The sequence below is a fragment of the Rana temporaria genome, chromosome 11 (genome assembly GCF_905171775.1).
Source record: "Rana temporaria chromosome 11, aRanTem1.1, whole genome shotgun sequence".
Classification (NCBI taxonomy): domain Eukaryota; kingdom Metazoa; phylum Chordata; class Amphibia; order Anura; family Ranidae; genus Rana; species Rana temporaria.
In genome coordinates, this window is record NC_053499.1 from 26,994,427 (window position 1) to 27,009,690 (window position 15,264).

At 40.4% G+C, this 15,264-nt stretch overlaps 1 protein-coding gene across 2 annotated transcripts in view; it reads left to right on the forward strand.

The window, feature by feature from the left end:
* The window catches only part of NUP160 (nucleoporin 160), a 69,756-nt gene that overhangs the window by 7,839 nt on the left and 46,653 nt on the right, over nt 1-15,264 (forward strand). For both annotated transcript variants that reach the window (XM_040328267.1, XM_040328268.1), the window contains exons 5-13: nt 2,070-2,145; nt 4,805-4,919; nt 5,047-5,205; nt 7,978-8,055; nt 8,155-8,258; nt 9,284-9,368; nt 9,493-9,561; nt 11,150-11,233; nt 12,966-13,136. In XM_040328267.1, coding sequence (XP_040184201.1) covers nt 2,070-2,145; nt 4,805-4,919; nt 5,047-5,205; nt 7,978-8,055; nt 8,155-8,258; nt 9,284-9,368; nt 9,493-9,561; nt 11,150-11,233; nt 12,966-13,136 — 941 coding nt within the window. The remainder of the gene's footprint in view (nt 1-2,069; nt 2,146-4,804; nt 4,920-5,046; nt 5,206-7,977; nt 8,056-8,154; nt 8,259-9,283; nt 9,369-9,492; nt 9,562-11,149; nt 11,234-12,965; nt 13,137-15,264) is intronic.

Here is a 15,264-nt window from a genome sequence, read left to right on the forward strand (position 1 = left end):
GGCATTTGGAAAATAAATTTAATTGAAAGCTGGTTCCTTACAGCTCCACTGCGGGCACATGAAAAAAATACCCTTCCAGTTGGGACCCCGCCACTGCTGATTAAAGTACAACTAAAGACCGTTTTTGTTGCTGTCTGTGCCCCCGTTGGGTAGATCCATCCTCTGTCTGTCTTTTTTTTTTTTTTTTTTCCCCCTTATCATTAAACATGAATCCCAAATGTTGGATTGTCCCCAGAAAAGTAATGCAGGGTGAATCTTCCAATGGGGACACTAGTTCTGATGACCTGGGGGTTCCCAAAGGACCCCTAATTTGCAGGGATTTCCTTATTACACAAGAATTGCGGAAAATTTAAAATTCCTGCACTAATTATTATTATTATTATTCAGGATTTATATAGCGCCAACAGTTTGCGCAGCGCTTTACAACTTCAGGGAAGACAGTACAATTACAATACAGGAGGAATCGGAGGGCCCTGCTCGTTAGAGCTTACAATCTAATAACATGACAACAATGTCTTTGCTTGCACTGTATGGTGCTGCAGTGTTGTCACCCTGCTATGTGCACTACTGAAAGAGAAATGCATGTGAACATAGCGATGCACCAAGGCGAGGGTGACTAGACCCCGGACTGTCGGTGGATCTCAGAGGATGCTTTGTCCACTGCCATAGTATGTCCCTGCTTCTTGAAATGTATCTAAGGGTGCACTAATCCCAAATATTGTTAAACTCATGAAGAAATGTAAAAATTATATAGAAAGATTGGAAAGCATGCAATCACTGGGGGATCGTGTGAAAACCATAAATTGTAACAACGGCAAGAGAAATAAGTTGTATCTAAATTGTAACAGAGGGACAAATAGCAAACGGTGAGAGTGATGGGAAGTTAACCCACCAAGTGGAACAACTGCTGCATCACAAATGAGCTGAATGTGCTGTGATCAGCAAAATACTAATGCGATTATGATGATGGTGGTGTAATCGCAATAATATGAGCGTATGGTTCCCAGAGGCAAGGGATGGAACAAACTGAACAAAAGCCTGTGTACTAGGGGACTGCAGTCACCTAAATGTCGGCAGGGAAAACAGAGGGGACACAAACAGCCTCATAGTGTAGTATCGACTTTATTAGCAAATAAAAACAAAGGTAAGTCTTGCTCGCATCTCCTCTTACAATGGGCTAGTGCAAAAGCTTCTGGGATACATGTTTCGAGGATGAAAACTTCCTCTTCATCAGATTCCAGCGGCAGCCATCCAAGAGCATTCTTTGATCATGTCGATGCCTGCTTATCTGTGGCAATTTCAAGCCCTCTCTCCACTGATCATGCCCAGGATTTTTACCTGCCATGCAGTTCATCCCTGCTGGGTCTTTCGCTTGTGAGTGCACTACTTACCTTATGTTTTTATTTACTAATAAAGTCGATAGCACACTATGAGACTGTTTGTGCCCCCTCTCTAGTCCCCTCTGTGTATCCCTGCTTCTTGGCGTGAAAAAGTGATTACAGCCACGGGAAATACTATTGTCCTGTGCTGCAGCAACGTGCAGTTTTTAAAAAGGTTATGGTAAAGAATGATGGTGATTTTTATTATAATATAGTATATGTGAATGGTTTATATTTAAATTATTATACTGTGGCTTTAGTAATACTTTAAACACGTATGACTGTTTCAGACAAGCCTGCATGTTAATATACAACCTTGCATATAAGAATGCAATAGATGTCTCTCCTATGGCCTAGGTGTGTTTGGAAATGAACATAATTTGTTTTGTACAAAAATAATTTCATATGAGTAGCATAACTGTTTGGATCTTCATTCTTGGGAAAGCATGCAAAATGATGTACTAAATATGCTAAATGCAACCTGACCAACCACATTGTAGAGAGTGCTTAGTCAGGGCATGTTGGGAAGGAGCTAGAGATTCGAGATCAGTGTGTGTGTGTGTGTGTGTGTGTGTGTGTGTGTGTGTACATTTCAGCTTTTATTTGAAATGGGGGTTTCCAGTGAAAGCTGCTCTTGCATTTTACTGGAACTTTTGACTAACTGTTCAATGGTTTTTGCTATATCCCCAGGGCCAGTGACTGCTGTGGAACTCAGACAAACCTCTGTTATGAAGTTATTAACTGGCTGGATGCCAACAGGGAAAAGGTTAGTATGAACATTGTCACTAATGTAAGGCCTCATACACACGATCGGACTTCCATCGGACTTTTCTGTGGATTTTTGTCCGAAGGGGCGTTGGTCGTGAACTTGTTCTGCGTACACACGGCAGAACGTTTTCAGACAACTTTTACCAAACCACGTGGTTTTCCAGCTCTTTACTGCCACCCTTTGGGCAACTTCTGCTATTGTTGTCCGATCTTTAGCATTGGTTCTGAACATGCGTGTTAGTAGTTTAAGCGCATTCACAGCAAACATTTTTCCGATGAAAAACCGAAAACAATTGTCCCATAGAGAGTACACACAGTCGGATTGTCTGATAAAACACGTACGTCGGCCCGTTGTTGTCAAAAAGTCTGTGTGTATGGGCCTTAAGTATGTGTGGCTCACTATATGTCATTCAATTTGTAATTGTAAATCTGTCGTGGGTAAAGCACAGGTTCACTTTTTTAACAAACTAAGTCTAAGCCTTATCTGTTTTGCTAAGCACAAGGAGTTTAATTTGCAGCCGCTCTTTTTAGTCCAGCAATTGGGCATCTACCCCATCAATGACCCCTGTGAGATTTAATGACAATTCAACTGTATAGAGTTTGCTTTTTAAAGCTTTATGTCAGGTTTCTTACATTTTTTTGATGTAAAGCGATGTGGCAAAATAAATAATGTTAACCACTTGAAGACCAGGCCTATTTCTGCCAGTTAAAATCAGTATTTTTTGCTAGAATCCCCAAAATATATTATATGTATATATGTAATTTTTTTTTTTTTTTTTTTTAAGCATAGGTCATAGAGAATAAAATGGCAGTCGTTGCAATATTTTGTGTTGCACTGTATTTGAAAACACAATTTTTTGGGGAAAAAAAATGCACTTCAATGAATTTGAAAAAACAAACCGTAAAGTTAGCTCAGTTGTTTTTTTTAAATGCTGATGTTACGCCGAGTAAACCGATACCCAACATGTCACGTTTTAAAATTGCGCACACTGGGGAATGGCGACAAACGACGGTACCTAAAATGCTCCATAGGCGACGCTTTAAACGTTTTTAATGCTTGCCTGTTTTGGGTTACAGAGGAGGTCTTGTGGTAGAAATATTACTCTAACAATCGCGGCGATACCTCACGTGTGATTTGAACACTGCTTACATTTGCAAGCTCGACTTGTGTATGACCCCAAATCCCTCCTCCCTATATAAAACAAGCGGGAGCTTTGATATGTTACATTAGTACAGAACACAAAAGGAAAATTCTGTACTGTACAATACAATGATGTATAGTGCGTCGTCCGGGTCGGGAGAGCTGGTTGTAAGTCCGAGTGGACTTTAAACAAAGAGTATCTGTACTTTTCAGTACATATATATATATATATATATATATATATATATATATATATATATATATATATATATATATATATATATATATATATATATATATATATTTGTTTCAGTGTATATATATATATACATACATAAACAAATTGGTTGTTAAACAAATAATATATATAACGACCTGGTTGTTGGAACGGCACCTGGTCCTTAAAGTGGAGGTTCACCCAAAAAATCTATTTTTAACAGTAGATTGGGCCTAATTACGGGAAGCAGAATCGGGTGTTTTGTTTAAAATCAATGCAGTACTTACCCTTTTAGAGATAGATGTTCTTCGTGGCTTCCGGTGTATGGTCTGCGGGACTGGGCGTTCCTATTTGATCGACAGCCTTCCGACCGTCGCATACAGCGCGTCACCAGTTTCCGAAAGTAGCTGAACGTCGGTGCGCAGGCACCGTATAGAGCCGCACCGACGTTCGGCAACACGTGACGCGCTGTATGCGACCGCCGGAAGGCTGTCAATCAAATAGGAACGCCCGGTCCCGAAGATCATACCCGGAAGCGGCGGAGGACATCTATCTCTAAAACGGTAAGTACTGCATTGATTTTTAAAAAAACACCAGATTCTGCTTCCCGTAATTGGCCTCAATCTAATGTTAAAAAAATTTTTTCGGGTGAACCCCCGCTTTAAGTGAGGAGTACCTCTATTCAAAAAGCTAAAATTGCAGTTTTTGAATACTTTGGATATATTAAAACTGGCGCCATTGGCTGTCGAATTTAAACCAAAAGTGACGTTGCTTTTGGTTACTACATAAGAGACCCAGTTGTTCGGGTCTCTGGCCAGTCGGCGGAAGACCTGGGCGGGACAGCAGGCGGGGGTGGTTGTCCCCTCCCACTGCTTGTACTAACAACCAAGCAGCTGATTGGCCACATCAGTTGTTATCACAAGAAAGCCGACCGTCTGCTCTAAAAAAAAAGGTTCCGGGGAGATGCCTCTACCACTTGTAGTACTCCTCAGACTGGGGAGTCTTGACAGATAAAACTGTATAAAAAAACACAGGAGGGCAAAAAAAAGACTAGTGCTTTACCAGAACCACCAATGTTAAATACCCTTATGCAAAAAACATGCAAACATAAAATAAGACAAGTGTAGAAAATTACAGAATTCTGATCCAACCGTAGACCCAAGCAGATACAGATTGGCAGGCTTACTCGTTTTGGGGTACGTACCCCCTTTCTCAGAGCAGGTTGAATAAAGAAATGTATCATCTGTTTGGTGTAAGCAGATAACACATTTAATATTGATGTCTTTTTTCCCTCTCTAGAGGTGACCATGGTCCTGCACATCTCCCTGTTAGCTTAGCTGTCCACTGCCTTGAACATGACGCATTAATATTTGCAATGTGCCAGGATCACAAACTTCGCATGTGGTCTTACAAGGTAAGTGCCTGCTGCAGACAACATTTTGGTTGTACCACTAATCATGCGAAGTATGACTTGTTTTTTTTTATATGTTATAAATAATGCAACTGTACCCTATTCATGTTTTTTGTCCCGTCTATTCCAGGATCAGATGTGTCTTATGGTGTCTGATATGCTGGAGTTTGTTCCCTTTAGTAAGGATATGCGACAGACTCCAGGCATTGGTCACAAGCTGAAACTGGCACACTCGACATCTATAGGACTTTATCTTGGGTTGTACCTACACACAGCCAGCCAAGGACAGGTATGTGTTCTCTCCCCAGGTATCGGGCTAAATCTCTGAAGCCAAAGATTCTCAAATCTTTTACATTTTCAACTTAAAACACTACACCTCTTTATCTCTGGAGTGGTGACTTCAGTTCCCAAAGGGATTGGCTTTGTGTGTGTTTGTGTATTTTGGATGTATTGTTAATAGGTATCCGCCGAAAAATATCGTCTGAAAATGCCCTTTTCGGCACTTTGCCGAAAAGAGAAAAATGTCCGATAATGGAGCCGAAAATGGTGCAGAGCTTTACGGGGGCGTCCTATAGCGCAGAAGATTAGAGTGCTGGGAGCATAACGGCTTTCATTTCAATAGTTGTGTGTTCCCCGTGGCATACCATCACATACAGCCCATCCCCCTTAGAGGATAGCTGATAACTGGCTTGTGGTAGTAAAGGGACATCGGCACTGATGACCAGTGCTACCAATCAGTGCCATCTCATTGGTGCCCATCAGTGAAGGGGAAAAAAACCTTTTTTTCAAATAGAGCTTTCTTTTGGTGGTATTTGATCATCTCTGCGGTTATTTTTTGCGCTATAAACAAAAAAAGAGCGACAATTTTGAAAAAAAAATGTTTTGCTATAATATCCCAATTTTTTTATTTATTTTTTAAACCATTTTTTCCCTCCGTTTAGGCCGATATGTAGAATATGTATTTTTGGTAAAAAAAAATTGCAATAAGCGTATAGTGATTTGCAAAATGGAAGAAACAACTGCGCTATGTTGGTTGAATTCTGTAACCTGAAACTGGACTGATAAGCAACAACTAATCTGTGAACTAAAAGAAAGTTTACCGCTCAGAGGTCCCAGAGAACAGCAAAGTGAAGTCCAAACACTTGGGTGCAGGCACTGCAATAGTATGCAAAAATGTATAGGAAAGAACCGGGACGGCCGCACTCCAAAAATAAAAATGTGTTTCTTTTAATAAAAACTGGTCACAACATGGATGTCACAGCAAAAAATCAGGAAAAAGGGCTACAGTACTTATTCATAGCTATGAATAAGCACTGTATGAGTGTGAAACGCGTTGGCCCTTTTTCCTGATTTTATGCTGTGACATCCATGTTGTGACCAGTTTTTATTAAAAGGAACAAATTTTTATTTTTGGAGTGCGGCCGTCCCGGTTCTTTCCTATACATTTTTGTAGTCTGTGAACTAACGGTGTACAAGAAATGAGAAATAAATAGTCGTGCTAAACCAGAAAAATTATGTGATAAACGTATATACTACCACTGAGGGAGCACATCAAATACACATACTAGACCCGTGAAGTGAAAATATGAATACCCAATGGCGAACAAACTCAAACAAACATATAATGGTATAGAATGACACTAAAAATGCTACCAATATGTTCTGGTTTAGCACGACTATTTATTTCTCATCTTGTATAGTGATTTGCGCAAAAGTTATAGCGCCTACAAAATAGGGGATAGAATTATGATTTTTTTTTTTTTACTATTAATGGCGGTTATCTGCGATTTTTGTCAGCACTGCGATCTTACTGCGGACACTTTTGACACATTTTTGGGACCATTCACATTTATACAGCGGACAATGCTATAAAACTGCACTGATTGCTGTATAAATGTGACTGGAAGGGGTTAACACTAGGGGGCGATCAAGGGGTTAAATGTGTGCCCTGCTAGGTGATTCTTACTGTGGGGGGAGGGGACTAACTGGGGGAGGTGACCTATGGGTGTCCCTATGTACAAGGGACACACCATCTGTCTCCTCTACCTGACAGGACGTGGATCTTTGTGTTTACACACACAGGCTCTGTGACTGCCGATCGTGTCATAATATGACATATGCAATTGCAACTCAAGTCATATTAAGCCCAGGTTCACACTGGGCTGCGGGAGTGAAGCCGTGCGAGTTCAGTTGAATTTCGCTCCCCCTGGTCAGTCCCGATTTTGGCCATGATTACAGAGACATCTGTGCAGTTTCTGCTTTTTTAAATCAGTGCAGCGCACACCCTATTTCTGCACAGATGTCCATGTAAATCGCGGGCTAAATTTGCAAAAAGTAGTATAGAAACTACTTTTTGAAATCGGTGCCATTGCCGGCAAATGCTGTTGATTTGACATGTCAAATAACACCAGTGTGAACCAGGGCTAACTGTTATTAAAAATGACCTTTCCTTTTCAATCTGCAGCACTGTCATTTTCTGTAAAGTGCAATGCAATATGGCTACCTGGAGATACAGAAACCCCTCCCCAACAAACATAATGTCGTGCTTGTGTGATTGGCTCATTGATTTTCCCAGAGGTCTACACTAAGATACAAAACAGATTTCAGGAATCACCTGCAACAAAAATGTAATTTTTGGTGAGATGCTCCCTATAGGAAATCACGTCTAAAGGGGTGCATACCTTGCAATTTTCCATATTAGAGTCTAGGTGCAGCAGCTGGTTGATAATTCTGAAACCACTCCCATTAGATTAATTTACCACATGGACAAAGGCAAACACACAGGGATTTTTTCAGAATAACAAAAGGTAGGAATCTACAACAACATTTGTTGAAATCCATGCAATGTACATGGATCACCCAGGGGGGGGGGAAACATTTTTTTCTCAAAAGTGGAGTTACTCTTTAAGTACTTTTTTCTTTTGAGTACAATGAATAATATTATGCAGGTGCTTGTTATTGACCTGAACTACCAGCTTGGGTATATTACAATGGCTGGTAACTGAAATGGTACAAAACACGTTGCCGATACTTATGTCTTGTTTTTTTTTTCTTTTTGCAGTTCTGCGTTTTCCAACTTATTACTGCTGAAAGCAGTCGCTACAGTTTAGATCATATCTCCACAATTTTCTCAAACCAGGTATGGAAATGTGATTTACCCATTTACTGCTCATTTCTCAGCAGTTAAAAAAAAAAATAATTTTGGATTATGTATTTATTTTATTTTTTTTCTTCAAAGGAAACATTGGTTGACTTTACATTTACATTGGCCACTACTGATATCTGGGCCCTGTGGCTCGATGATGAAAACCAGACAATTGTGAAACACATTAATTTTGAACAGTAAGTAGATCTTTATTTTGTCTGAAGAGTCCGTGGTTTGAAATATGAAAGAGGCAAGACACTGAAGACCATGTGGAAACATAATGTAGCTCACTTGAAAGTGATTCTAAAGGTACAAGATTTTTTTACCTTTAATGTATTCTACGCATTAAGATAAAAAAAAAAAATAACTTCTACATGAAGCTCCCTTAGCCCCCCTAAATACTTACCTGAGCCCGATCTCAATCTAGCAATTTGCTGGAGAGCAGCGTCTCTCTGCCTCTCTCATTGGTAGTAGCGGGGGAACCATTGACGCTTGCTGCTGTCAATCACAGCCCATGAAGAGAGACCCAGGGAGGGGCCAATCCACGCTGTGTGTCAATGGAGCATGCACAAGTGCCCCCAGAGCAAACTGCTTGCAATTGGGGCACTTGGCAGGGGGAAGGAGCCAGAAGGGAAACGCAGAAGAGGAGGATCAGGGCTGCTCTATGCACAACCATTGCACAAAACCGGTAAAAAAAAAAAGAATCAGATTGCCAAAGTACAACAGGTTGTTTGGGTAATGCCTATCCAGAAGTACAGTAGCTATTTAGGTTTAGCTGAAGGACAACATGACGAAAATATGAAATCTTTATGCTGCCACGTTCTTACATTTTTCTATTTACCGGTAGATGGTTTTGTCTTGATGTGCAGAATCTTGTGCATCTAGAGCTTCTTGTCTTCTGTGTGAACGGCAGAAAAATTTAATGTTGCTTGACTATTTTCATTGCGGCTTCACAAATCGCCTGAATCTTGTTGCCCAAAAAGGGGCACAAGCTTCTTCGGATGACAAGACACACATAGGGCAGCTTATTCAACTGAATAGGCTATCTTTATGTGACAAGCAGAATCGCGTGATCCCTTCTTTCTTGCCTTTACACACGTAGTGCTACAAAGCTTGCTTGACAGGACCTTATTTTGATTGACTGTTTTAGTACGGTATTTCACAATTACAGTAATGAAATTGACAAGTCACAGATTCTTGATCAATATGTAAATGTTTTCAGTAACCAAGCTGCCCAGTGGAATAATGTTTTCATCAATCCTCTGCCAGAAGAAGAGCTGAACATTGGAGATGAACAAGACCCAAGGGTCAGTATACAACCATGAGTATGGTTCATGTGACAAAAATTTGCATAGTTTTTTTTTTTATATAATTTTGCAAAATACTTATGTGATTCTATAAATGTAATCTGTATTTGTATTTTAATAACAGGAAACTTTTCTGGAGTGTCTCTTTTCCCCCGGAAGGTTTACAGTCGCTTCCTTGTTGAAAACCCTACAGGTAAAAAGTAGTTGATTGTAGACACATCCTAGGAGGATTCTGGGTTGAGACCTTAACTCATAGCAGGGTGCTAAAATCAGGGTGAAAGGGAATGTGTTGTATTGGTTTGGAAGTCTATTTTGTTCACACATTAATGGATAACTGAAACCAGCACACCTTAATCACTAGCCAAAGAGAAAATTCACTTTGCAAACAGAAAATAAATAATCTTAGTGAATGAGGTGGAACTATGCCACTTAAAATCATCCAATCATGTGCAAGCAAAAAGCATGCATTAATTTTCCTCGCACATGTCTGAGTATTTCTCGCAATGGGAATTTTCACTTCATTCACTTTGTAGTTTATTCGCATAAGAAGAGCATGCTCACTTTCCAGGGCTTGCAATTGTATACACGGGTGATGGCTTTATACACAAATACACAACAAAGCTTTTCAGTGACGCAAGTTTTTGTTTTTAAATCAGAAAGATGTTTTATTGATAAGTTGTAAGACGAGAAAAAAAAAAACTCTGTCGCGTGCAAGGAAAATTAATGCATGCTTTTTGCTTGCACATGATTGGATGATTTTAGATGGCATAGTTTCACCTCATTCACCAAGATTGTTTTTTTTTTTTTTTTGCAAAGTGAACTTTTTCTTTGGCTAGTGAATAAGGTTTGAGGCTTCAGTTATCCATTAATGTGTGTGAACAAAAATACTGTTTTTTTTCTTACACATGATTGGGTTTTCTTTGCAAAGCAAATTCTCACTTTGCTTCATTCATCACATTCACTTAGAAAAGTAAAGATTCACTTGGAAACTGTCAGACCGCCTCACACAGTTGTACATTATACACAAGACATACCTGACCCCTCAGAGGATAGCGTGTTTCAAACCCATGTACAATCCAGGGTTCCGCCTCTGACCACACCCCAGCCGCCTCCTAACATCTTTATATGGTCCTGTCCAGTTATCCAAGCATACTGGATGCAGGAGATGGGCTCTCCTGCTACTCTAGACCCAAAGATGTGCCTGCTCGGTCTGCTGCCGGAATTAAACCCCGACATACACCTGTGTACCTTTCTACGTGAGACGCTCTTCTTGGCGAGAAAGGTAGTGGCCCATAATTGGATGCAGGCCCTATGCCCCCACAATTCAGTGCTGGAAAAAAGAGGTCAATGACACCCTTCCATATAAGAAACTTATTTATGTCCATAGAGGGTCTGGGGCGAAGTATGAGAGGGTCTGGGGCGAATGGTGAAACGTGTATGTGATATGTTTATCCCTCACCCCCCCCCTCCCTTTTCCCTCTTTGTACGTACCTTTTTTAGTGTGTGCTGGCTCCACCTCCGTTGGGTCTATGCTTTTATGTCACTCAGATAATCCAATGTGTTTATTTATTACCTTTCTTTTGGCCACAATGGTTTATATCGATTCATGTACCGTGCATATACTTAAAAAGTTGGTTTTTCCAATAAAAAATAAACAAAAAGATTTGCTTGGAAAGTGATCAGGATCTACTCTGCTAAATTGGGGCATTTGTCTCATTTTAGTTTTTACTTTGCCTTGCATCTATACAGAATGGTTCATTTATATAATCTTATTTTTAAAGATTTATCAAAGAGGGGCTGGAAAGTTGCTGGACCTTTCATGGGAAGAGATGAGGAAAGAGGTCACTTTAACAGTTGAAAATGAGGTGAGAGATTACTGTGTATTTCAATGGAAATGTGCGCTTATATTTTAGGTCTTGTACAGTGGGGATCGAAAGTTTGGGCACCCCAGGTAAAAATTTGTATTAATGTGCATAACGAAGCCAAGGAAAGATGGGAAAATCTCCAAAAGGCATCAAATTACAGATTAGACATTCTTATATGTCAAAAAAAGTTAGATTTTATTTCCATCATTTACACTTTCAAAATTACAGAAAACAAAAAAATGGCGTCTGCAAAAGTTTGGGCACCCTGCAGAATTTATAGCATGCACTGCCCCCTTTGCAAAGCTGAGACCTGCCAGTGTCATGGATTGTTCTCAATCATCGTCTGGGAAAACCAGGTGATGTCAATCTCAAAGGTTTTAAATGCCCAGACTCATCTGACCTTGCCCCAACAATCGGCACCATGGGTTCTTCTAAGCAGTTGTCTAGAAAACTGAAAGTGAAAATAGTTGACGCTCACAAAGCTGGAGAAGGCTATAAGAAGATAGCAAAGCATTTTCAGATGTCAACATCCTCTGTTCGTAATGTAATTAAGAAATGGCAGTCATCAGGAACAGTGGAAGTTAAAGCAAGATCTGAAAGACCAAGAAAAATATCAGACAGAACAGCTCGCAGGATTGTGAGAAAAGCCATTCAAAACCCACGTTTGACTGCATGATCCCTCCAGAAAGATCTGGCAGACACTGGAGTTGTGGTACACTATTCCACTATAAAGAGATACTTGTACAAATATGGTCTTCATGGAAGAGTCATCAGAAGAAAACCTCTTCTACGTCCTCACCACAAAAATCAGCGTTTGAACTTTGCAAATGAACATAGAGACAAGCCTGATGCATTTTGGAAACAAGTTCTGTGGACCGATGAGGTTAAAATAGAACTTTTTGGCCGGAATGAGCAAAGGTACGTTTGGAGAAGAAAGGGCACAGAATTTAATGAAAAGAACCTCTGTCCAACTGTTAAGCATGGGGGTGGATCAATCATGCTTTGGGGTTGTATTGCAGCCAGTGGCACAGGGAGCATTTCACGAGTAGAAGGAAAAATGGATTCAATAAAATTTCAGCAAATTTTGGATGGTAACTTGATGCCATCTGTGAAAAAGCTGAAGTTAGAAAGGATGGCTTCTACAAATGGATAATGATCCTAACCACACCTCAAAATCCACGGGGGATTACATCAAGAGGCGTAAACTGAAGGTTTTGCCATGGCCTTCACAATCTCCTGACCTCAACATAGTTGAAAATCTATGGATAGACCTTAAAAGAGCAGTGCGTGACAGAGCCCAGAAATCTCAAAGAACTGGAAGACTTTTGTAAGGAAGAATGGGCAAAGATACCTCAAACAAGAATTGAAAGACTCTTGGCTGGCTACTAAAAGCGTTTACAAGCTGTGATACTTGCCAAAGGGGGCAGTACAAGATATTAACTCTGCAGGGTCCCCAAACTTTTGCAGATGTAATTTTGAAAGTGTAAATTATGGAAATAAAATCTAACTTGTTTTGACATATAAGAATGTCTAATCTGCAATTTGATGCGTGTGTGTTTTTTTTTTTTTTTTTATATGCAGTGTATATATTATATGAAATATTTTTAAAATATATACACACACTGCATATAATTTTATATATCGGTTATGCGTGTTAAATGAGTGGAAGATTTGGAATCCAGCTGCAAAGGTAGCAAAATTAATTTTGGTGTTGGTCTGTCTTGTTTTATAGCTGCACAGTCACCTCACAGAGTACGAGATGTCCCAGGAGGAGTTCCGCCAATTACAAGTGGAGTATTGGTCCAAGTTCTATTCATGCTGCTTGCAGTATCAGGAGGACCTGTCTCGTCCCCTTGCTTTAATGGTGCACCCTTACATTGGCATGGTCTGCCTGCTGAGAAAGGTGAGTCTTAAGAGTACAGTGGTAATAGAGATTGCCTTTTAAGCACAGCGGAATGCTGCTGTATTAGAAGACAGAAAAAAAAGTCAGTTGCAAATGGAGTACGGTGTGCAGGTTGATGTATTTTAGACATACCTTGTTAAAATAATGAGAAATGATTAAAGTGATACTAAGTCTTGTGATTTTTTTTTTTCTATTTAAAAATAACAAACGTGTTATACTTACCTGCTGTGTGAATAGCAGCCCAGATCCTCTTCTCAGGACCCTCGCAGACGCTTCTGTCCCTTCCCTCTTGCCCCCAGAGCAATCGGCTTGCTATTAGGGCACCCGAGCCCCTGCTCTGTGTCCATACAGACACGGTGCTGCTGGTTGACCCCCTCGCCTCATTGGCTCACTGACTTTGATTAACAGCAATGGGAGCCAATGGCACCTGCTGGTGTGTTTCAGCCAATCAGGAGGGAGAATCCTTTGGACTGGGAATTTATGCTAGCAAATCTGTCCCATATAGGATTTGGCCCGAGCATGCTTAGGTGGATAGGGGCTCTGTACTCAAATCCCTCGGCACAGGTGAGGGTGAATGGAACCCTGTCGGATAGTTTCCCACTTTTTAATGGGACCCGGCAGGGGTGCCCGCTATCGCCCCTCTTATTCGTTCTATCCTTAGAGCCGTTATTAGAAACAATACGGATGAACCAGGAAATAGAGGGGATAAAATTTGAGAGAAGGGAGCACAAGATATCTGCATTCGCGGACGACATGATGCTGTATGTATCTAATCCTAGGGCGACATTACCTAGGATAATGTCAGAATATGAACGATATGGTGAGATCTCGAATCTCAAAATCAATAAAGAAAAAACGGAGATAATGAGCGTATCTCTAAGTCCACAAGAGCGCAGGGAACTTGAGGCCCTATATCCATTTAAATGGAAGCAGAGGAGGATGAAATATCTGGGTGTTTTTTTATCTAGCTCAGAAAGATACCTCTATGAAGATAACTATATACTAATATTGAACAAAGTCAAATCAGAATTAAAAGGATATAGTATAGAAAGAGTATCATGGTGGGGAAGGATTAATACTATAAAGATGATGATTTTGCCCAAAGTTTTATATATTTTCCAAACACTCCCGATAAAAATTCCGGAAATATTTTTTAAAGTCCTGGAAAGGATAATAAGAGGTTTCATATGGAAGGGGAAAAAGTCTCGTATAGCGGCAGAGACCCCGAGTAGATGTAAAGAGGAAGGAGGAATACAGTTGCCGGACTTCAAAAGGTATTATGAGGCGGCCATATTAAGGAGGATCATAGACTGGGGGCAGGGTGAGGGAGGTCGTAAAAAAAAGTGGGTGGAAGTTGAAGAAAGCTTACGTAGGAAAGATCTGGGAAATGTAATATGGGTACCGAAGCAATATAGAGGTCTGCCCAGTGATACTCCTGTAATAACAAAAGAGACTCTCGGAATATGGGACAAGGTCTGTAGGATTAAAAAATGGCTTTTTAATAGTCCACTGCTGCCACTCACGGGTACAGATTTCTTCCCACCTGGTAAGGGAGGAGGGATGTACCTGAGATGGGCGACCTCGGACACTTTGAAATTGAAGGATGTAATAAAGGGTAATGAACTATGTACGGTGGTTGAACTTCAAGAAAGATATGGACTGTCCCCAGGAGACGGGTGGAGGCACAGACAAGTTCAACACTTTGTAAACACTTTGCCAAAACCCCTGAGAGCTATGAATGAACTAAATCAATGGGAAAAATATATGACCCAAGGAGGAATGGGAAGGCAGGGAATATCAAGTGTTTACAAGGTGTTGAAAACTAAGATAGAACTGGGTGGTCTGAATATGATAGAAAGCTGGGAAAGAGAACTGAACTAAACCATATCTAATAAAAAGAAGAGACAGGTTTTTGATTATGTCCATACTACATCGATGGATGCAAAAGTAAAAGAAACCAATTATAAATTACTCACTAGATGGTATGTCCCAGTGAAATTACACAGAATAGATAGCGAGGCCTCCCCTCTTTGCTGGAGAGAGTGTGGGATGGAGGGAACCCATGCTCATATATGGTGGCAGTGTCCCCTGATACAGGTATACTGGAGGGAGATATTGGTGTTGATTA